The following is a 25,720-nucleotide window of genomic DNA, read 5'->3' as shown; positions in this document are numbered from 1 at the left end:
ACCCCAGGCAATTCATATCTCTGGCAGTATGTTCATCGGTAGCCATGGAAACGCCATGCAACGCAGCTCAACGGCTCATTAAGCCTTCAGACACGAATAATACATTACAATTTTGCTTTTGAACTGTTTATGTATTCCTTTTGAGGCGGTGTTTTATCGCTGTGGTCGATGTCGTTTTCATCAGATTGGGATGTATCCAATTTTAATGAAGTGCTGAGTAGTCAGTGGAGAGGGTTTTTTCCACTGTGGATTATTTCCAGACTCAGTCTAGTTGCTTTTCATTTCCATGAACTCAGGGCCGTATTTTTTTATGAACTTTGCAGACTTGTTTTATGTTGACGCATTGACATACACTGTCACGTGTACACAACTGGTGTGGTTATTTCCAATGACTAAACCTTCGATTTTCATGACCTCAGGAATGTACTTTTATAAACTGGTACAGACTTGTTCAATGTTAACTCGTTAGCATGCAGGTTTACAAATATGTAATGGTCATTTTTAATGACTAAAGCTTAGATTTAAGAGGACTCAGTGCCATGTTTTTGATGAATTGTTGCAGACGCATTACAACACATGCATGTGCAATTGTTTATGGTTGCTGCAATGACAAAATCTTATTCTTGCACAACAAAGGAAATTGTAAAACAATACAATTATGTATTGCGTACATGCATAGACTGAAAGGGGTCCGAATGTACATGTAATTATATCATGCACTTTTTTATTTGTGCTGTTAAAAACATTTTTAAGAAAATGAGACCTCCTCTGGCCCTTTATTTGGCTTTTAACGGAGTATTCTGTACAGGTATCGTAAAGGCATAAAATGGGTAGCACTTTGATTAGAATTTGGCCAAAAAAATATCCATTCGGTGTAAATGGTATGTAAGCCAACACATTTGATAAAATGATGGTCAATTTCAATATTAAGGTCAACATCAGGTGGTTCTGGATTTGTGGTAAAGTTAATTTTCCTCTGTTAATAATATGAAAAAAATGATACATTGCATCCTCTGCGCATATAAGATGTAACGGATACAAACTTGGCAACTTTTGTTTGACGTAGTGGCGTAGCTTGTTGTTTTTTTTAAGTAAGTTTCACCATATAAGATTTATTTCAAATCTATATTTTTAAAGCGATGGCAAATACAAATAATTAATACGATTTGGAATAGTTACCACTTTAGGTTATGCCGGCATTACAGCAGATTGGCAGTCTTAAGTCATACTTTGATTGAACTGTGTGCAAACAAATACTCAAAGTCAAATGGTAAACGCTAGAAATGAGACCTTTAAACACTATTTAATTCAAACATAACACGATATTTTTGATTCCAGGCCATGTCCGAGTTTTGACTTTTTGTTAATTTAAACGTTCGCGCCATTAAGTACTTTCGCTCCTTTGCACATGATTTGTAAAAGAAGTTCTTGTTGGATGTGGCTGTTCACTACGAACCAATCGATAGTCCGCTTCGTTGGTCGTTAAGCACGCTGTTTATTAAAACAAGTACCTGTTGAAAGAGAAGTCCTACGCCCTAAACTTAATTTCTTTCAATATTCTCGTTGAATTTCTATGTAAATCAGTGACAGTTATATAAAATTAAGATTCTAATTATGATATGAAACTTCAGATATTCGCCACAACATTACTTTATCAGTTGTAAACTCGAGTCAAAACAGGTCATAAATAATGTAAACAAACAAAATGGCGGACATGGAATCAGACACATTGAAGGGAGAAGAAGAGACGCCTGTTAAACTGAAGTACTGCTCTTTCATTGACTGCACAGACACAAATTCTACTGAAGAAAACCTTTCACTTCAAGAAGCATTTAAACGATTCAGGGAAGCTAAACAGGTTAGAATTATTTCATTGTTTGGTCAACACAGTCTACTTTCAGTTTCACACTAAGGCTTATAACAGTAATCAAAGGGGAGCAACTTACATGTTCTATTTATCATGTCATGACATTCAATATGACTGACTGTCGAGTTCATTGATTCATGCCGGCTTTAAAGAAAAAGAGAAAGAAGGTAATGATTGTGGTTTTTTTTGTTGTGTAAACAATGTTTTGTTAATTTCTCAATGTTTTATTGCACGTATATGTTTAAATTGGTCCTCATTTCTTTATTGACAAACAAACTATTCAATTTGGGTCATTAAGGTCAGTGTTTGAGTAATTTAGATAAGCTTAGCATGATCAGTATGAGTGTTCATATATTACAATATGATACTGTGATAGAGGAGTCTGTTTATTGTTACTGGTATCATAGCATATTCATATACTTTTATTAATGACTACCGGTATATAATTATAATAATTATAATTATAAGTTGTGTATAATTATATAAACCATACCTTACTGTACGGTGTAATATTTGAAAGTAACTTTCTCTCTTTGCACATGAATACATGTACATGTGAAGGAAAATCTTCTAATATTATATTCTCATATGAAAGCTGCGATCTGCCAACCAAATAGGTTGTGCTTTGAATATTTATGAGCATCATTTCAATAGCTCTTGTTAAAATCCATATGTCAAAATTCAATAAGTTTTCTTTACTTTAAAAGGATAGAGTAATCAAGCTTTCATATCTTTTCTTTGAATGCCATACATTTGTACATCAGACATCATAATATAAAAAGTATATTATACCTAATGAAGATAACCGCATTTGTACATTTGAAGTGATTTAAAATAAAATTTTGAGAAATTATTAATGGAGATGATGTTGACGCATATGCTTTAGGGTTTTAGTTAAAATATTTTCAATAATTCATTAAAAGCCATTTCATTTAATATTCTTTATGAGAACGTGTGAATGAGGCATTTGTAGGAATCTTTAATAAAGAATTAAACAGATTGGATTAAAAGCCTGCAACATTCCTCTCTCAATATTCTCAGCCCATAGGATGGTGAATTTTGGGGGGTGGGGTTATTAAGCCAATAACAAAGTTGAGAAACATCACTTGTTTGTGAACTGGAAGGTTTATCTACATTTGCATGTACTCTTTGAGCTTATACTTGTAGACTATCCGACTCTTGCATAATTAATTTTTTCTTACATGAAATTTTTAAAACTTATACTATGAACTCATTTCTGGATGAATAAGCTCTTTATACTATGAACTCATTTCTGGATGAATCAGCTATGTACACTCAAAAAGTAGTCAATGTCAGGCAAAACAGAATCTTTTTTATAGTATAATATCAATGATATAATAGACAATCACATCTATACAATGGGAATAAGTGAATACACAGCATAATTTGAAGGGGATTTTTTTACATGAATATGAGGAAATAATATATACTTTTTAAGGTAAAGAATTTGAGACAGCTGTGAACAAAAACTAAAACTCCTAGGATTCTCAAAAGCTCAAACAATTCAACAGTTAATACATTTTGGGAGTGTAAGCAAAAAATCATTGCAAAGTTTTAAGGTAAAATACATGCAAACTAAATCAAAAAATTAATTGTTTCATTTTATAAATTGAACCTGTTTTATACATGAACAATAAAAGCTAATACATTTCCCACGAAAAAATGAGGTTCTTTTACAACATAGCAAACTTCAGAGAAAAGACGTTAATTCTATTAGGCTATAAAAGCCAGCGATTTGCATTTTACAATATCAGTAACATGTGTTAATAGATTCTTTAGATACAAGTTATTAAGTTATTAATATTTGGCTTTCATGTTGGTTTTTTAATTGGATATACAAAAACAATCCCACCAGAGAATGAATTCTCTCGCAGGATCTTGCTGATTAATTGAGAACGAGGCTTTACTAAAAAAATATTTTTTTCTTGTTCCCTGACCGACCCTATTCTTTAGTATCCCATCCAATTTCTTTTATTGCATTGAAAAGGACATTATGTTTTCCTGACAATCTCTTTTTCGATATGTTTTTTGCTATAGGTTTTCTGAACTGGAAATCACAACCCACCGACCCTTAGTATTAATATCTTTTGCAGTGATTTTTGTTTGGATTGATATAAAAAGAAGCAAACATATTTTGTTTTTAATTTCAAGGCTTTTTTCAGCTATTTTCATAGCTGTTGTTCAGCTATGTTCTAAAGCAAAAAGGTATAAAAAAAATACCATTAAGAATGCAAACATTCCCAAATAAATCTTTGAATAAATAAATGGTCTAGTTCGGCCACAAAGAACAAAATAGCAACATCATATTAAGATACTTCCATCTTACAGAAGCATTGAAAGGTATTTTATTTTACATTCCAGGATGTGATTAAAAAATATTTTAAGTAAATGCTGAGTGTGTTATTAGTGCATCAGTTGTAGAAGCAGTCATCGTTGTTGTATCATTAGCAGCAGCAGGAGCTGCAGCCGAAGCAAAATTGATTGCATTTGTGATATATGTGATTTTCTTTGGGGTGGCAAAGTTAGAGGATAATTGTTTGTTTCAGTGTAAGATTGTAATATATTTCACTGAGTGAGCACCAAAATTTATATTTCACAAGTGGCCTAAATACGCCACGAGTGAAATATTACCTTTTGGTGTTTACATAATCTGATTTTGTCATTCTTTAAAAAAATACTTATTTACATCATTATAGAATTACTTTTCTTGAGATGGATAATAAAGCAAATATCATTGGAAATTATTTAGGCTGGCGCCATTCATTCATAAATGATGCTAATTATATTGCATTTTTACAAACCCAAACATTGTAAATTATTATTCAAGCACTTTTGCAAGCAGATTTGTAATATCTTTATAACTGAACAGATAATTTTATCTATTGAAACTATTTACAATCCTGCCAAGGCATACAAAAGTTGTTTGTTTCTTCTAACCTAATCAACCCTAATTCTTTTTTTGAGCGAAATTACATTTTTCTCTGTCTGTCAGTTTTTTTTTTCGCTCTTTATATGTTCGATCATTTTTGCTATAATACACATGAATCCCATAAATTATAAGGCGACAACTTTGTACCTTGAAGAGTATTTCAAGACATTAGGTAAAACAAATTATTATTAAAGTACCAGGAGGAAACCCATTTGTCCGGCTTGGTCAGACCTGTGTGACTCACCAAACTCACATATTGCACCCAGGCAGGGAATTGAACCCTGGAGGTCTTACTACTATAGAATTGTTTTTTGGGAAAAAAATCGGGTTTTAGTTGGTTTCCAACCCACGCCAATAGTCGAGTCAAGGAATAAAACGGAAAAAAAATCAACAAAACCACACGCCCACAAAGTCTCATATACAAACATAAGGATAACTTAAGCTTTAAGCCTTTTGTTGAATCGTGTTTCAAATGCAATTCAAGATCGTGGACCTCAAAGATAATATTTGAGCATAATTATGAACATTTGTTGAAGTGTTCCAGCTGTCAGTATCTCCAAGTTTTAATTTAACACTCCTAATGATTTGCCACACTTATTTCGTCATACAAAACAAGAGCACTTTACAAAAACATGAGCCAGTCCTTTTAAGATATCATAGCGTTCATTATTAAGGCAATACAGTCAAACAAATTGCTGAATAACTACATTTATTTCCCTTTATCTATCGACAATAAAGACAATTTGTGTAAGATATGGTATTATTATCAGAGCTGACTCAACGCAGATTTATAGATTTTTAAAATGAATTGGTAATTACCAACTCATTTAATTTACAAATGGGTATTCAGGCTTTTACATTGGTTAAGTATTATTTTTAAGCAATTATAGCCTATTCTGATGAACAGATGAAAACAATACTTTGAAAAACAATAAATTTGATCTAATATATGGTTTCATTCTAGACTTACATGTTATTCAACTGGAGAAATAATGTATGAAGTAGGTGTTTCTGTTTTACAGTATGAATCAATGTGGTTCTTAGAAAAGCCATTTATTTGATTGCATCATTAAAATACAAGCAAATCTAAAATATTTTACACCTGTAGAAGCAGAAAATACCATATTCTTTTATAGGCTAAGAAATATTTTCATATCTTTTCTGCCAAAAAAGTTAATTAGATATTAACGTCACTTACTTGTTTGTTTACATCGGTAATGTTGTGAACCGTGGTGACCCATGTGAGAACTCCTTTGAAGTCATATGATTCCTCACCCTGATTGTTATATTAACATTTCTGCTGTTTTGATTGATTAATTTGATGATTATTTGAAATCATACTGACATGCATAAAAACTCTACATTTTCTCAACAATGGCATAAAGAATTGTTTTGTATGTGATTTTATACCCTGAAAAAATTATTAATTGCGTTTTCTGAGATTTGAATGGTGCAATTTTGCAAATTTGCTGCTTTGTTGCTGAAGCTTAATTTGTTTTTAAAGTTAAGATCATATTTCTACTTTTGTATGAACAAGCCTGATCCTTCAGTCATCGAAATTAGACTTTTGGATGAACAAGCCCGAATTCTTATACTATTGCTAATGGCACCAAATTTGTTAACAAGCCCTGCCTTATCAAATTCAGAATTTGAGCAAGCCCGAAAGACATTTTACCAGTGCAGGGCTTGTGGGCTTGTGTTTATTTTGACCACTGATCCTAATATCATTGCTTGGCAAAGTTTTGAAAAAGCCCTGCCTTATAAAATCCAAAATTTGATTATACCCGAAAAGGATTTTATCAGTGCAGGGCTTAAGGGCTTGTGCTCATTTTGACCACTGACAATGGCCATTTTCATTATAAAAATGATATTATATCCTTGAATTTTCATGCACTGGAGAATATTTTTCTGATTTTTGAGGAGGTGATAAAAATATTTCCAAAATGTTAGTATACATTTTCTTCAGAGCTTAATCTGATCTTAATGTTAATACATTTTGATTGAGTGTGTCATGCAATTATACCAACCAAAATATGTTTATAAATGATCATTGCTGTCAATTATTTGAATAAATTGTCCTTAAGTAAAAGTTAATGTTTAATTTGGGTCTAAATCTAAACCATAATGCCGGCAGGCCTGAGCCAGTGCGCATTCGCAAACAGCTGAACAACCCACTTAATAAAAACCAATTAATACGTAAATGGATCTTTGGCAGTCTCTTTTGTGGGAAGTTTCTGAACAATTAAATCAGAATCCGTCTGGCGATCCCATTGACGGAGACATGGGCGTCAACACTAAGTACATAAAACACCGAATTCCCCTTATTGAGTTGTAAAGATATATGTGGCAGTATCTCTAGGATCATAATTTTAAAGTAGTGTACACTGTCTGAGCTGTCGTACAGAGTATCGTATATTTCAGTGATGAAGACCGATGTTGACACAAAATTGGGGCGTTATCTTAGGACTATAAACCCTGCAAAATGGGCTTAAACCAGACCCTCGAGTGTTCCTAGGTTGAGTCCTCTACTTTTCTTATCAGACGAAAGATTAGTCTAGTGGGTGACCAATCAGTAATATAAAAATTTAGCACTCTATACCGTATATAGACAATCAAACATTTTCAAAAACAGCAATAGAAATAAGTTCTTTCACTTGCTTTTTAAAGATTGTGTGTGGAAACAAATATTAAAACCACATGTCCCATGTTTTTAAACTTGATAATTAACTTTAGTAGAAGGTTTACTTTTTAGTCAATACAAATCTTAACTGCGGAATGACAAAAATGTGAAGTGAAGTAAGAAAAGCCCAATTATAAGCAATACCTAATAATGTAATTTGAAAAGAAACATTTTACATTTACAAGGACAAATAAGGTTATTTTATACTTAAATTTCAGTTGAACAACTTTTCCAATGATTGAAGTTGAACGCAACGTACATGAAGTTGACCAAAAAATGAAAAGCATGATCTCTCTAAGGTATTTTCTGATAAAGTCTCTCAATTTCGCTTTCATCAAAGAGAGTATAACGAAGATCAATTAAATGATAAATGGCTTTTGATATGTGCCTTATATAGCTAAGTTATTACAAGTTTTTATCTGAGAAACTCTTCAGTACTCTTCAGCGAGATGGAAATGTCGCCAGTCTCCTTTGTAGAATTCCAATACCGCCTTTAAATCATGGCGTTTTCAGACAGGTATTTTACTTTTTATGGGGAAAATATATCAGTCAGGTGTTATAAGCGTAATTATTCCATTATCGGTATTGGGCTGTAATCCCTCGGTAACGTACGTGTTTTGTTGATTGTTGCCATGACGACAGATTGACTCCCAAGAGAGATTAGCTTTGCCGCCATGACGACTGACAGCAACAATTCAGTTGCCATGGCACTACATCCATGTACAACAAATTCTGTGCGTTTCATCTTTTCATTAGTAAGTTGTTGCATTACTTTCGCATTTTTCGACTTTCTTTCTACAGAAGGAAAACAATACCAGTATTCCGTCTACAAAACTAATTACTGCTAAATGTTGCCAACAACTATCGCTTTAAATATGTAATGAAACATTTTAGAAAATCATCAATATTGATGAGTTTCTTACTTGGTGCATCCTTTTTAGTTCATTTGCAAACAAAGAGCAATAATAGAGATACTCTTGGTGTCGTTGTTGGCTGTCAGGTGTCGAATGCAGTAGCACTGTCATCATACAAATACTTTAATGTTGGCCAACACAGGATATTTCAATGAAAATTTGTACACATGGTTATTAGAGAAATACACGTAGGTACATGTATTAGCCAAATTGTTATACATGTATCTCTGTTTTTGATAATTGGGGAGTTATGCCCCTTATCAGACTGGAAAAGCAGCAAACAATCTTTGGTATTTGCTCCAAAGCAATCTTGTAAAGTGTTTTCAGGGGCACATAGAAAATGCTTCAGGTTGCCCTCAGATCACAACAAAATTTAAAGGTCACTGTTCCTTGGAGTGAAGATTTATAAATATTTTTTGTGGGCTTGGAAGTTGAACCACCTTTGTCATCATGTAGGTCTAAAATTGCGAAGAGGGCTCGCAGAATTCTTGAATAGAAGCCTCAAGTGCAGCATTTCAATATTTATTATAGGTTTCTTACAATTCAAACAAGAATAAAATCCATGGGTAAAAATTACCAGTGATCAATGCTAATTCATTGCGATTGTCCGTCTTCTAAAGAGAGGGTAAATATTGAACTAGCTCTCATGGTCAATATTTGCATGCTGTAATGTTGACCAGTTAATAGACCATTATATTGAGGGTGATAGGGCTGGAATCAGGTCCAGACATATTTTCAATATCATCAAATTAAACAAAATCAATGGTTGCTATCACTGCAACTTCTCATTAAAGTCCTAGCACTATCTTTGTTGTTTCACCATGATTGTCTCGTTGGCATTTCAATCATCTTTGAAATAGTGGGAGAAAAGCTATCATGAGTTTTCATTTTTATATGACCATTTTATTACAGTTGAAAATGAAATTGTAAACCCATATTATTTATTGAAGTGTTGATACAAATTACATGGAAAATTTTTCTCCAACCAAGTAAAACTCATAAAACTGAAATGAAAAGTAATGTTTATAGGCCTGAGGAAACAGGTAGATGCATCAATGGTTTGATTGAGTACCGGGTTTTCAGTTTAAATGTGGCATAGCCATCCTTGAGCGATTTGCAAATTCCCCATTGAATTTATTCGTGAATATTTCAAATGCGTATAAATTTTACTAAATACATGTTTGTACAAGATTTTCTGAATACTACAGAGTCCAAAAGTACATATTTTTTTCAAACAATTTTATTTTATTGAGTTGAGGCGCGGACACCTCTAGCACTAGACCACTTTTACCCTGGTGGGGCTTGAGCTTATGACCCCTTAGGTCAGGCTTTAACCACTGTACCATTAGACCACTCTTTGCCCACTTGGACTTGAACTCATAACCTCTTTGGTCAGGCTAATACATCGCTTAACCATTAGACCACTCTTACCCTGGTGTAGCCCAAACTCCCAACCTTTTGGACCAGGCTTCAATTGCTATACCATTAGACCACTCTTGCTCTGCTGTGACTTTAACTCACGACCTCATGGGTCAGGCTTACATCGCTCTTAGACCACTCTTGCCCTGGTGGAGCTTAAACTCCTAACCTCTTGGATAAGGCTGAGCCAACTGTGTCACCAGACAAATCTTGCCCTCATCTTCATTCCCATAACTGAGTTGTTATGATGGAAGAAAAACGAAGGAATAAAAAATCCAACCATAACATTGCCTGTCTTGTCACAATTTTAATAGCTATCTTTACAAATACTGACTTGAGGGAGGTGTGAGCATTTTAGAGACTGATTTATACTAACTCAAAGCTATTTAAAATAGCAATAAATTTGTAATGGCCATGTTGACATATTGACATTTTATTAAGAATTCGAAGATGGATTAGAATTTTGGGGAGAAATATTTCAAACTTCCTTCAAGTGCTCTCGGTCAGATAAGGTCTGACATCCTGAAATCCCGAGACTTTTAGTTACATACAAATGTGACACTGTCAGAACATAATCTCTAAATTCTGTGATTGATTATTCCACAAACAAGCTCCTTACAAGTGAAGCAATCTCGAAGTGTGTAAAAGAGGTTAAGGTCATTTTAGACAAAAAAAAGGTCTCTGATTTATTTATTTTTTAAATTAATTTTAAAAAAAATCCCAGTACCGATTTGTTTGTTTTGTATTCCGTACCTTCCTCAGACTTATTTCATAGTTTTGAGTTATTAAGTGAAGATTTTTTAGAGAGTTTCCAAGGTTATTCATCATTGAGCTCAGATGCTATTTTGGAACTGAGGCACTGCCAGTCAGATAATGTTACAAATTGTTTGATCTTGTACTTATAAAATAAATACAGGACTTGTCATGGAAATGAATTGAAAGGCTGTTTCTAGTTTTATAATAAGATTTCATTTTTATATTCAGGGTGATTTTTTCATTAATCAAAAATTGATACTCAGGTGTACATGTAATGAAAGTAGCCATGTTTGACTTGTATTAACATTTATACAAAGATAAGTCCATTTTAAAGACTTCCTTAGGGACAGTTTTAGCTGGGTCATGCAATTCGGCATCACTATCGCCATAACTTACTCAGTAACATGCGATGATTTGAACTTGGCATTTACGGAGACACTGGGGCTTATATATTGTCAATATTCAGATTGTCCAAAACTGCCATGGGTGACACAGGAACAGAACCCATGAGAGAATAAAGCCTTGATAGAGATGTTTGCTCAGACCATAGTCACCATGATCCGTGTGTTTACTTTGTGGTTATGATCTTTGGAGACATGATACCAGCGGACTCAGGCAAACACTTTTATACTGGTCACCATATTGTAGAGAAGAAATCATTTAACAATTTAACAGTATTGGTTACATTGTTAAGAAAAAAAATGACTGCATCTGTGTTGTTTTGGTCTATCAACCATGGCATCAATGATTCTAAATTGTTCTTCAACGATGGCATTGTCTGTAAACAATGACATCCATGATATTGTTCTTCAACAATGGCATCCATAATGTTTTGTTCTTCAACGATGCCTTGGTATCCATGATGTTTTGGTCTGTAAACAATGGCATCCAAAATATTTTTTTCTTCAACGATGGCATGGCATCCATGATGTTTTGGTCTGTAAACAATGGCATCCAAAATATTTTGTTCTTCAACGATGGCATGGCATCCATGATGTTTTGGTCTGTAAACAATAGCATCCAAAATATTTTGTTCTTCAACGATGGCATGGCATCCATGATGTTTTGGTCTGTAAACAATGGCATCCAAAATATTTTGTTCTTCAACGATAGCATGGCATCCATGATGTTTTGGTCTGTAAACATTGGCATCCAAAATATTTTGTTTTTTAACGATGGCATGGCATCCATGATGTTTTGGTCTGTAAACAATGGCATCCAAAATATTTTGTTTTTCAACCATGGCATCCATGATGTTTTGGTCTGTAAACAATGGCATCCAAAATATTTTGTTTTTCAACGATGTCATCCATGATGTTTTGGTCTGTAAACAATGGCATCCAAAATATTTTGTTCTTCGATGATGCCATCCATGATGTTTTGGTCTGTAAACAATGGCATCCAAAATATTTTGTTCTTCGACGATGGCATCCATTATGTTTTGGTCTGTAAACAATGGAATCCTTAATATTTGTGTCAAGGTTTCTGTGATACAAAGTTTCGTAAAGTGTTCCCAAAATGCTACTTTTCAACAGCTATGTCATTATAAGCTTATAATGGGGAGTTAATATCAGATCCCAGTGATGTGAATTGCTCAAAATATTTTTGATGCAGATTGCCATGAACAATGATGTCATGGTTTAAATATTGACATGAAATATTGAACAAAAATAATTCAAAGTAATGCCTCATGCATGTATTGATGCCTGGCTCACAAATACGAGATCGTGGTACCAGTCCATAGCGATAGTACATGTCCACCCTTGAACCATCCTCAGAAGAGCTGCAGAGTTCTTACAAATTTCACTGTCTTTGTTTCATTTGACATGTTCATTCTGTATGGCTGTTTGAATATTCTCAAGTGAAAAGAATTTATTTAAAGGTTTTTTTAGGGATGAAAGTTGTTTTTTGTGCAAAAGTATATTATTTTACATGTTTTTGAAAAAAGAATCAAGGATTTCATTTTGGAATAAAGTTTTGTCTAGAGACAAAGAGATTATGTCACTAAAGTGTTTTGAAAAGTGTTGCATGGAATATAATTCCATGAGAAAATATTAGAACTTAAAAGATTTTTCTCATCAATGGCATGAAATTGTGTATTTTATTCGTGGGTAAAAGCGGATAAGCTTATTTGTCTAAACATGTTTGACTTTATATTTGATTATAAATGCGGAAGTCGGTTTGTTCCGCCGATTACCATGACAAAATAATATTTTGATATTGGATCAGCGATATTTGACTGTTTCTATAAATGTCATGATACTGTATTACATCATCTCAATATAGCACCTGATTTTGGTTACGTAATTGACAAATATTTATACGAAATAACCGTAGACTTGAAGCAATTTCAAGAATACAGGATTTGTATTAAAATCCATTTCTATTATCTGATTGGACCTCAGGCTACTGAGTTACTTAATATTATTAAGAGGAAACATGGTTTGTCTTTGTTTATTACACTATACACAATGTGTTACTATGGGATGAAATATGACCTTTGCGATTTTGTGTGTTATTATCATAGTGGACTTGTGATCGATCAAATAATTGATGAACCTCCATGAAAGAAAAATGTTTGAAGAGTTTGAAATGTGATAGCTAAATTTCAAGTTGAATCGTCAGTTGTTGAAAGAGCATGGCCTTGTCAAAATTTGGGAGAGCGTACATAACTCCAAAGAATTGATTATTATCGTAAAAAATGAAGTGCATTACTTTTGTGAAAATGAAACTTTGTGGAAGATTTTAAGTTTGGTTTTCTTTTATTCTTTATGGGTGGTATTATATATTTGATATTTAATTCACATGCACATGCAAGTATATACTAGCATTTTATTATGCTAATTTAATAAGCTGCGTTTTTATATGGAACATTTTATTCTGTTGAAATTCTTTGAAATGAAGGATCTTAATCAGCTTACATAACAGGATTATTTTTTAAAAAGTGTGATTTTTTTGCTAAGGAGTATTATACATAATATATGGAAGATATAATGCTATTACTTTAATTGAAATACCAGGAAATAATTTTCAGTGGAAAAATTTCAGAAGAAAAACATAATTGAGATTGAGGCAGTTTCTGAATCTAATAATTATAAAGTATGCTGAAACCCCAAAAATCAACATAAGAAAATTTAAGAAATGAAATAAAAACTATCTGATGGCTTTGAAATAAATTTTATAAAAAAAATACTGAATAGATAATGCTGAATAAAATTAATGATGAGATTAAATGTACAAAAAACTCTTAATCTAACATAATTAACACAATGTTTTTGTGAATAGGAAACTGATTCCAATAGTGTTTGTGGGCTGTCTCCTAGGTCAAAGTTTTCCATTGGATTATTTAACCATGCATTATAATGCTGCTTTTATTGAAGAGATGTTGGTCAATTGAATAGTAAAAAAACAAGTGACATCTGTTTATTATTTACAACCAGTATGATTAAAAAAAACAAAAACAATTTTGTTCCTAATTTTAAACAAACAATTTTTGCACAGTATATATATTGCTCCATATGTTTTCCTTTCATAACCCACACTTAATATGAGTGCTATACTGTGTGTTAAGGGGGGGGGGAATTACATATTAATGACCTATTCATTCGACATCATGATTGTCATAATTAAGTTCATTTACCAGTGAATAAACTACCATAAGTTAATTTGGTTCTTAAGTTAACTGACCCTATGTGAACTGTACATAAAAATACATGTATAATATAATAACCGCTCACTTCAAACGCATAAAAGCTGCCTATGCTATAGGTATAATTACAGCTGACTTCAAACAAACACCGTGTTTATAACTCTGCATGATTCACATCTTTTTTTCTACTTTTCAGTATAATAAGGACTGTTAAAATAATTAGTTATAGCGTTTAGGCTCAACATGCCTTGTACTTTCACTGAGAGAAAAATGCCTCTTCTTAATTTTCCCGCTCTTTTGGCTACGGAATGTCCTAGTGTGATGGTAAATTAGACTCGTGAAGTCAAAAAGGCAGTAGTTTGCATCCTAGTCAGATCGCGCGAGGAGTTCATTTAAACCAGTGTACCGTGACTTTTATTATGAATTTGTGAAGTACAAAATACGATCATGTGTTCAGATATGAAAATGATGAATCCCCTAAGTGTTCGTGAATATCTTTCAATTAGTCTAGTGGAACGCTATATGGATACATTTTGTTTCATTTTGAAAGTTTTTTTTATCGAATATATTTGTGCTTCAGTAGTTTAGGTTAGCCCGGAGCGAAATAGTCAATTATGATGCATTTCATGTTGAATATTTATTCGACAGGGGACTTATCAAAAAGATTGAACTGCCGATTGTGTTAGGCTGTGAGTAGTGTTTTTTTGCGTTATGGTTATGAAGCTGGCTTTAAACTGTAATATGGATATCCGTGGTTATTTAGTTATATATAGAAAAGTCACTTAGGCGTTTAAAAACTTGCTAAACAAGATAAATAACTTATGAATATTTCTGTTACTATTTGCTTTGACGACAGCCTGGATGGGCCCGATCAAGGTGCATGTATTTTATCGTGTTCACCGCGGATAAATAAAATACAGTGCCTGTCAAGTGTTTTACGATCAAGTGTTAAATTTTATATGGCTTTACGATCATAAGGGTGGTTTTAATTTCGTCACATGTAAGGACGTATGAATTAGGGCTAATATTTATTTTAGTGGATGAGTCCTCGGAGATTTTCATTTTCATTTTCATTTTCAAGGAATTCATTTTAACTTTAACGAAAGGCTGGGTGATTAGATACCAAATTATGTTAGAGGGAATAAGGATTTTAATGTTGTTTGCTTAAAGTTGACGGTTATATACTGACGGTTTTTGTTAAATTTAAAACTTGAAATGAAATCGGGATGTTTAATAGGCTAGTTTTAAACTTGAAGTGAAGACGTGTAATTAATACAGCACTTACAGGTTAAGAGATTTAAATGATAGAATCAAAGATGATTGGACTATTATAAATAAGATGACAAATAATTTTGAAATGATATCTGATCTCAAAGTTCTAAATAGATGTTATTGAAGTATTAAGTTTCAATATAATTAATTTATTAAAAATGGAACTAAAATTTAATGACTGTGAGTCACATGTGTTTATGTTTTGTTACGTTGTCTGTAGGTGGACATTGATAAACTGTCTCACACACACCTTTTTCGCGTACAAAAACGTAAATTTCATACTTGAGTTCATTGCTTTAATTTACCACAACTTCGGAATGTACGTACCATTATATGATGAGTTTATGGTTAAGGCGGTAGGCCTACAAAAATGAACCACGTCAGATTAAATACAGAAGTCACTGAATTGGAAGGCTGATTGCCTCCCTTGAATGGTTTGACTCGCCGAACACACACGCAAGAAGATCGGGAGAATTCAATTCTGCAAGTTGAATTGATATGATAGCTAGGCATGTAAATGACAAACATTTTTCTCGTCAAAATCGTTAAATCAAGAAGAGCTAGCTTTGTCAGCGGTGGACTCAGTGTTTTAAGTACTTTTTTCAGGGAGAGAGACACTTTTAAAACAGGATTTTATATTAAAAAGAGTTGTAAATTTTTAAGTTTAACAGTGTTATAATATTTGTGTAAGGATTTAGAAAGAATGGCTTTTGTTAATGTTCAGTGGTTGGAAAAAATAATCATATTTGTTGAGGTTAATTATAAAACGCCCTGAGAAAGAGGAAAAACTAGATTACGGATGTATGAATGAATACATTTTGTATCTGAAAGGTTGATTTTAGATTTGCTTAAGGACATGTTGGCAACATATGTTAAGCTTTTTGTTTTTTGTATGTCATATAAAGTAGGATCCGTGGCAAAAATGTTGTACAAAGACAATTTTAAAATCAAACTACTAAGAATTTGTAGTGAGTAAAATAGATTATAATGTTTAAGAGCTTCTAAGCCTTCTATGAAAAAGAATGTGAAAAAGTATCGGAAATGACTAAAACGTTTTCATAAATTTGTAACAAGCAAAGGAAGTATTACTATTCAACTGTAAGCCTGGAGCGGATGTAGAGTCAAAACTACTTGTTAGAGATGTTATAAGGTCGCCTATTGATAATCTTCGTAAAAACGTTTGACAAAAGTTGCATTGATGTATCGGAATTTAATGTTATGAAAATATCTCGATTTTATATCTTAAGGTAATTTATATTGATTTTGTAGATTGATATTTAATGTATCTTGTAGCTTATCAATTATAGATTAGGTTAAAAGTTTAAAAACGTCAATTTATTGCAAAGTCACTCTTATGAAATAGGAGTCAAATTGATGAAATTATGTGTAATTTATTATTCAGTAATAATGACATATTTATTATATCAAATTTGAAACTTTAGCATGTATGCATGCAGCATCCTTATAAAAAACCTAAGTTATGTAATTAACAAAAATATATGCATGCAATAGCTAATATCAGTTAGATTTCAAATTTCTTTGTAAGTTTTACTTAATTGAATGATAATACAAAAATATCGAAAAAAATGTAAATAATTATAAACACTAAAAATGACATGAAAAATAAAATTATTCGTCAAAGAAATAATTAAAATTATAGATATTTACAGTAAATTAATGAACAATTAATAACACCGCATTAAGAGGTGAATTGTGTTTTTTTAATGCATTTTTTTTTAATTATTAATTAAATTATTTTCTAAAAATGTATTTTTATATCTAAGTGTGTGTTGTAGTCGCTTCTTTATTTTCTTATATAATTTTTTTTTGCACTGTGTCGCTTTAGTGATCCACTAATATAGAAAATATTCATATGGACTTTATCATGCTTCGTCACCCTTGGAAAGATAGAAAAAATGTTTGAAAAAAGACTCTTGATGTGCATTGAAAAGTACAAATTTGGCGGGAAAACGTTCGAGTTAATTTCGCGGGTCAAGGAGCCATCTTATCTGATAGCATTAGGCTGGGAGTTCTAGACTTAATACTGTCAGGTAAAGATGTCTTTAGGGCTTGCCGACTTCGAATACGGAAACTTACGGATGCACGGAGAAAGCACTCAAGGAGTCGAGAAAAATTTACGAGAAAAAAAAAATGGCTGAAAAAATTAGTGACTAGCCAAACTTGCTTATTACCCCACTCACCTGGCTCAGTGTACACTGGCTATTTCAACAGCATGTTCTTCTATTGTACAGCCTAACTTGTTACCATATTAACATTTTAGTCCTCTTGGAGAAAATGATACTGGGGAGGAATGACACTTTTCTTGTGTTAGCTGTTTTTTTACACATGCTTATCTACTCAAAAGATGGAAATGATTTCTTTAGCAAAAATACAGGCATCGGCTTTCAGCATTTTCAGGAATTTGGATCATAGAAACAAGTTTCCAAACATGCTGCCAGCTCTCTTCGACAATATTATTATTTTTTCTGAGGAAAAATTGAAAAAAACAAAAAAAACTCAGTGAAATGGAGAAAAGGGGAAAAACATACGGACCCTGAGGGAGCGTCAGGTCTGGTTTTGCCATCATCCTGAATTTTGCACCAATATCCGAGAAGATTCTAGGTTCATTTGAAGCAAAATTGGGGCCTCTTTACTCAGAGCTTTAAGGTAAGAGATCAACATCTTTTCAAAATATTATTTCTCATTTTACTATTGAACTATTTTTAAGGTTACATTCCACTAAATCTAATGTGGAAATTAACCTAGCTGAGCTCAAGACCTGGTAGCTTTTCAGACAGTGCTGACAATGTTAGTCACATTTTTAATCTTGAAGATAGTACTATTGTGAATATGACTCAATGTTGCGTGCCAGACAAAAACATTTTTAATGACTTTGGAAAAGCTTTGATTCTCCTTAGTACTGAGAACAAATTGAGATCAACAAGGTAGCTTTCCCAGACATTACTACAATTGGTCATGTCATCCGTATAAAGGTAATGAAAGTGGCCAGACAAGAACATAAGGTATATTGACCATGGAAAAGTCTTTGATTCTACTTAAACTGAGAACATTTTAGGAAGCAATAATAGCTTTTTCAGACAGTGCTACATAAACATTAGTCAGGTCATCTATATAAAGGTTTTGAAAGTTGCTTGACAAGAATGTATTTCTTGACCCTGGAAATTCTTTGATTCTATTTCATACTGAGAACATTTATGAAACAGTAGCTTTTTCAGACAGTGTTGCAATTTCAGTCACTTCTTCAACTGTTCTAAAACCATTATTGAAGTCTTTTGATGAACTTTTTGAGATCTTCACTTATATTCTAAACAATACATGAGGCATTTTATGAAGATTTTAAGGACTGATTTGATTCCTGAACTTGATCTTGTTCTTCAACCTTTCATGAACACTTCCAAGTTCAAGTTCATGAATTTCATTTAGCCGGGTATGGCCATACAAGAATGTTTCTATTTACCCTGGAAAAGTCTTTCATTCTGTTCCATACTCTATTATTTGAGAAACATATACTTTTCAGACATGTTGTGCATTACCACTACAAAACTAGTTACATCATGACATCATAGCTTGTGGAAATGACCTGACAAAATTGTCCCTTTATTCACCATAGAAGAGCCTTTGAATCTATACAACATTTCAAGACACAGAAGCTTTTTCAGACAATCACCGTACATAAAATTAGTCACATCATCTACTTAAAAGTACTGTAAATGTTGCTTGTCAGAGAAAAGAAGATGTTAATTGACCTTGGGAAATCTTCTGATGCCATCTTTATAGTTGGTGTTATTTTCATTCTGTGGCTTTAATTAGTAATAATACTTGGGGATTCCTTTTTGTTGGCATGATCAACTAAGATCAGCTCATTTGATGTTCATGTTCGTTCAATAATCGCCTGATGATGTGTTCATTTATCAAAGAAAGTTTGACTAAATCACGCATCTGGAACATTTCCTTTTAATTGCCGACACTGCATTTGGAAACCTTTCTCTCTGACGAATATGTTGCTTTGAATCGGCTTTGATCAATTTTGCATCATGTCTGTTTTGCCTATATTGTGGTGCATCCGGCAATTTGATTAAATTATTGACTAGATACCATTTTTATATTTATGAATACGATTGCATAACATGACAATGCACAATTCTTCAGAACTTATCTTTATCAGATCACATTTCGATATGAAAAAAGATGTCAAATAGAATGTAGCTGGTACGTTACATTCCGGTTTACGGAACTGTTTACTTGTATCGCTATGACAATATGACTTCATGTTAAGACCAAATCGATGATTGAACATATCTTTTTATGCAGCTATTTCAATGCTGTTTTGTCTAAGCTTGATGTCTAAATGGCATATTTTATTGTTTAAATAAGGTATAATGTTATCATTAACATGGTGTTGTCCACAATTTGAAATGCTTACTCTTTAATTTCTGTGTAGAATGTCCTGTTTTGCTCTTGCACAAAAAGTTCATTAGTGACCTTTAATCTAGGGCAGAAAACAGACATCTATTTTGACCAGTTAAATATGATGTTATTGTTTTGTTTTCTATACGATTATTTCAAACAAAATATTTATAATAATAATTAATTTATGTGGTCTGGTTTTTGAAGATGTTTTTTTTTAAGTATATTGTAACACTGCTTTGGTGTTGCTGTTGTCGATTTAACCTTTGCCATCACTCAAAACATATTCCAGACATTCAGATGAAACTTGGTACCCTTGTTGGAAGACACAATATGCAAGGCCAATAACTTGGGTTTTAATATTTTTCGAGTTACGCCCCTGAAGTTGTTTGACCTAAAAAAAAGAAGAACAGACAATTATTGATGAACTTCGGGATTTCACTCCACGGCACCGCTTTTTATAAATATACATGTATGAGATGAAAACATGAGGCGCAAACATTACAAATGTCACATAATATTCAGAACACGTTTCAAAATTGAGTAATAATGATGCATTGTCCAACTCAGTACTTCAAACGAAAAATGACAAAATGTTCCGTAAAATTGTCTCTTTGATGCAACGTCTATGTCAATTCACAATATTTGATCATAGCCCGTTTGATATAAAACCTTCATGTATAGTTCACATTTATATGAAATTGCAATCTAAAATGAAATTGATATTCTCCTGTAACCCTGGTATCATTTCAAACAAACATTCTTCATATCACAGAGAGGGATTGTTTAAATATAGGACGTATTAAGTTTCATGAAGAATAATCAAAGAGTGTTACTGCAGTGTGTCCTCCCAAAATGGCACTATTGAGTAAAGAAAGTAATGTTTGTGTTATTGCAAAAAAATCTGGTTTAACTTAGTGCATTATATTATTCTGATATCTGCGGAACCATGAACCAATAATCTATTGTTACGTACCTCTTTATAATGCAAAAAAGAAATACTTGACTTTAATTTTGTTGTGTCAATATTAGCATTAAGAATTTCATGTACCTAATGGATTTCGTTTGTTAATGGTGTTTTTATTCAAGAGGGGGTATATATTATATACAACCAAAGTTCTGTTTATTTTTCTTTACAATAATGGCAAGACATGTTTAAGATGCACTTAAAAAGTTAGGAAAGTGCTACCTTAAAGTCTTTAACTGTTATTAATATTTGTTTGATGTTACAACAAATATTCTCAAGATACAGTGGCATGTTCCGTCTTGCTATTAAAAACAGGCAGTGTCTTTTTCACACTCTCAGGTTACATAATACCAATTCATATATTATTATATTTCAAGGATCACACCGTTTTTATTGCTTTTCAAATTCAACCATAAGGCAGTTATATGAAGGACATTTATAAGGGTGTTTTAATCTATTCTTCATGACAAATAAGTATGAACTACGACAGGCAATACCTAACCTACGGTCCCCAAACACACCCATTCTATTTTCAATGAAAAAATCAAATAAGATATATATACTTGATCACTTTAATCTTTGTAATTTAATACACTCACTCTATCAGACACTGGCATCTTTTTTCCTTTTCATTCCATTCATAAAGCTCACTTATTTTTAAATGTTAAAATATCTCATGTGAAATTAGCTACCTCCCTTGGTTTGAAAAACAATATAATCAGCATGATTTGTGCCCCTTATTTAAAGCACAACCATTGTTGTTTACAATATTAAAATCAATAGATATGCAAAACAAACAAACAGGCAGCATCTTTAGATTAATTAATGATTTGATTCCCCTACTAATTAAATTTATATATTTTTTATTATTATTTAAAGTATTTGTTATCATTTATTTAACTGTAGGATACATTTTGTTTGGGTTTTTTTGTGCATTTTTTTTTTAATTTTTAAAATGAATTTTGGTTTTGAAAAAAATCTTATGAACATGATCGTACACATAAAGTAATGAAGAGTAAAAATTAAATATTTCTTTGTGAAAATTATAACCATCATGATATCATATTTATCAAAGCGTTTCCCAGATGGTTTAATTAAATCCTCCATTGCTACTTTGAATTAAATTGAAATTTATTCATTTATTTCTATACCTTATTTTTGTAAAGTACTTTTCATCCGAATGTTATTTATAAATTTGATATTCAGATACATGCTATTTTAAAGGGTGTTCTTAAAATAAGAGTACTTTTTAGAAGTTAGACCATTTTAATACAGAGTATTAACATAAGCATCAATTGCATATTAAAGGATCTCATATAAAGCCTGTCCGAGCTTAAGCCAGGCAGATAAAAAAGCGCTCAGTTACAAATATATAAAATATTGTGAGAAGTATCTTTTATCTAAATACTATGTTTATTTGAAAAAAAAGCCTTTTTCACTTGAAGAATACAGAAATAACTGTAGAAAATGTAGCTGCTCAGGTTCCAAGTGTCCTTGATATGCAGGGAAACCCCATGGATATATTTATCTTACAAATTCTCATGAAAGTCAGGAGTTGGTCTTGTTATTATGCAATCCAAAAATGTTTTATTTGGTTGATTAAATTATATCACATGCAATTATTTAGTCTTGACATCAAATGGGGATCGAGCATAATAAACTATATATATATCTTCCCACATTGCCTAGAACCCAGGTTTACATGTGAAACTTGAAATAGACCCTTTTGGGCTTTACCCCAAAAAGTACAAAAAAACCAAACATTTTATACGTATTTTTTTTTTTATTATTATTTTCCTCATCTTTATATGTTTTTAGCACATTGAATGAAAGCTTTCATGCCTTTAAGGGAATTGAATTTTGATTTTGGGAAATTACAACTGAGTTTTAAATATGAATTGAATACGACAAAAATCATAGAAATATAATAACCAGAAATTACTCATATACCAAATAAAATAACTTTTATTAGGCAGAACATTTATGCAAAATGATACTCATGATATTCGTATGTTTTTTTTGCTTTTTTTACAAAACTAACGGAATCGTAGGCATATTATTATCGTTGTTTCATCAAAATGTTAATGACTAAACACATTACATCTTACAAATAGTTGGCATAGCAGCAAGAATATCAGGATAAATTATATGAAGGAATAGCAGCAATTCTTTTTCCTCTCATATCGGAACCACCCTAGTACATAGTTAATAGTTATGACTTATACACATGATGCAATCTCCAAGACTTCAGACAGAAGCAAAACCCTCCAGCTAATTCATAGGCCCGCTTTATGGCATATAAATGAAAGCCACATATTTCCAAGAGAGACATTGTGGAGCTAAGCAGGCTTTCATCATTGGGAAAGATTAAATGTATGGATATTACAAACATTATGAGTTGAAGTGGCGCTTATTATATGTTATTAATATCAGAATTTTTACTCTAGAATTCTCTTTTTTCCTCCCTGTTGTATAGTTATTTGAAGCATTGTGCTTTATGTATGGAGTTTATAAATCCCCAAATAATCATTTTTCTGTAGCTGCTGATTTTATTATAACTTACCCCTACAATGTGGCTCTCGGTTCACTGGAGTTTATTCAAGAAATTTTTGTTGGCGTTTTTGCTGATTTTTCTTCACATGCAATTATACAAATGATTTTTTAATGACCAAAAAAACAAAGCACTTAAAGATCATTCTCAGAAATTTACTATGTTTAAATTGTGAAATATAGTCCATTATATCGTCCCTTTAAATGTCCTTAACCCTTAGGCTGCTGATGGCGATTTTAAAGGCTTTGCAAACAGGTTGGAACCAGACCAGACGCCGAGTAACTCGAGTAACTCGGCGTCTGGTCAGGTTCCAAGCTGTTTGCCACTCAGTCAATATATCCCCAAAGTTTCAAGTAAATTGAAAGAAATTTAGAATAAACCAGACGACATTTTTGAGCAGATGACAATTTACCCAGCATGCAAAGGGTTAATTATAATAGGCATTATGTTATACATTTTTATAAGGTTGAACCAAATTATTTTAAGCACGTCTGTTATTCGGAGAAAAAAATTGAGGGATGGTGTCAATAGCTCTGGTGTCGATCTAGCTCATGACGAACTTGTTGAGAATGCCATCAGCAGTGTGCAAATTTGTTAGCCTTGCATGGTCATAATTAAACTATAAAAAAACAACATTTTAGAGCATCAACAGCTCAACTGAATCTTGATTCAGTCACATTTTTTATAATTTCAATAAAGAGCCAATATATCCACATATATAGCAAGGCCCATAACTCTAGCTTTAATTATTCTTCAGCAGCATTCCCTATAGTTAATGTTTCACCGAAAATTTAAAAACAGAAAGAGTTTTAACGAGATCTCTGAGTGCAATGTTTTGTATCGGGTAAACTAAGAGATGGAATCCTTTATGATTTTTATCGTGGCAATACATGAGAACGTAAAATCGTAGCCTCATAAGCTACTCCATTTAAAATGACGCCTTTTGATATGACGCCTTTGAAAGAATACCATTTTGAAACACACTTTTATTTGAGGCAGTTTAAACCAACATTACAAAGATTTTTTTTCTTGATATACAATACCAGCAAAAATAGTGGTCACATTTTTGTGTAGGCCAATGGCAATCAAGATTATATCAAATATTCTGTGCATTAATTTTGGGTTAAGGCCAATGGCAATCAAGGTTATTTAAAATTTTCTGTGCATTAATTTTGTAAAGGCCAATGGCAATCAAGATTATATCAAATATTCTGTGCATTAATTTTACGTATATCAGTTCTGCCAAAGGCACCAACCAGTCCAATTTTGAGGATCTACAGATAATCGAGCATGGTACCTTGGCCTCCCAGCTCTGTTTTCTGCAGATAGCCAAAATTTGAACTCTACCATATCACTAGGTATACAAAAGATGAAACTGCCTACTCACTAGTGCATTGTAACCATCTACACCAGCAACTTGATTTTCACCCTAAAGATGGGTAATTTGGGAAAATGTTAGAGATAACCTCCAATACCAAGGCTAATTACTCAAGCAGAAGCTGCCAAATAAATTTTTGTTGGCAGCAATTTATGTTATTATATTTGTTTATGGTGGCGACAAGTTTTTCTTCTTGAACAATCGTGCATAATGATATTCTCATATTTTACCAAAAATGCATGTCAACGAACAACTAGTTTGGTATGAGTTGTTAAACATTTTTTGTTAACAATTTATATTTACGGTACATTTTTCGAGGGTGGGTATGTCTGAGAGATAGTATTTCACTAAACAGTCATTGTTATCTTGCTAAGCATGTATTATGAAATCATTGAAAGACGATAGCTTGCCGGTTTTGTTCGCAGGGTCTTAAGTTTATGGGGAAAAATTCAAAGGTTATTATGAAACTCATTAACTTTTGTATGCCTTATTATATATATATATATACATATATATTAAGTTGTTTTTTAAATTACAGAAAACTCTTAAGTGCCTGTACCATACTTCTTATAATAAAAAAGATATACTGTAAATGTCCTATTAAACATGCATGCCCTAATGGACTCACTGGGGTAAAACTTTTCGTAGGACTGTTTTTCTGATTCTGTGAAATGAACAATGAATATCTTAACCTTAAACATAAAAAAATTCTAAAAATTCTGCTGGAAAAAGAATCACTATGGACACTTATTATTGTGCACCTGCTGATGTTATGCGTATACCAAAAACCCATACCCTATACTTACAGAATGACATGTGTGGCAAGACCCACACATCATTTGCTTCAATAGTTGTTAATATTTACATTGGCACTACAGGATTTTCTGTA

The 25,720-nt window shown here is 32.4% G+C and overlaps 2 protein-coding genes across 8 annotated transcripts in view; both read left to right on the top strand.

Moving 5' to 3' along the window:
- LOC128203320 (protein polyglycylase TTLL10-like) overlaps positions 1–25,720 on the top strand; it is a 125,501-nt gene that overhangs the window by 12,793 nt on the left and 86,988 nt on the right. The window lies entirely within an intron of this gene.
- Positions 1–25,720, top strand: part of LOC128203322 (uncharacterized) — a 76,946-nt gene that overhangs the window by 9,654 nt on the left and 41,572 nt on the right. Inside the window, exon 1 of one of the 6 annotated variants that reach the window (XM_052904704.1) lies at positions 1,499–1,858. The exons of 2 other annotated variants lie outside the window; for them this stretch is intronic. In XM_052904704.1, coding sequence (XP_052760664.1) covers positions 1,706–1,858 — 153 coding nt within the window. In that variant the 5' untranslated portion in view covers positions 1,499–1,705. 3 more of the 6 variants (XM_052904705.1, XM_052904708.1, XM_052904707.1) reach the window with 3 other exon arrangements.

The sequence above is a fragment of the Mya arenaria genome, chromosome 9, assembly GCF_026914265.1.
Source record: "Mya arenaria isolate MELC-2E11 chromosome 9, ASM2691426v1".
Lineage (NCBI taxonomy): Eukaryota > Metazoa > Mollusca > Bivalvia > Myida > Myidae > Mya > Mya arenaria.
Note: the sequence above shows the minus strand (reverse complement) of the source record. Positions and strands in the feature narration are given on the sequence as shown.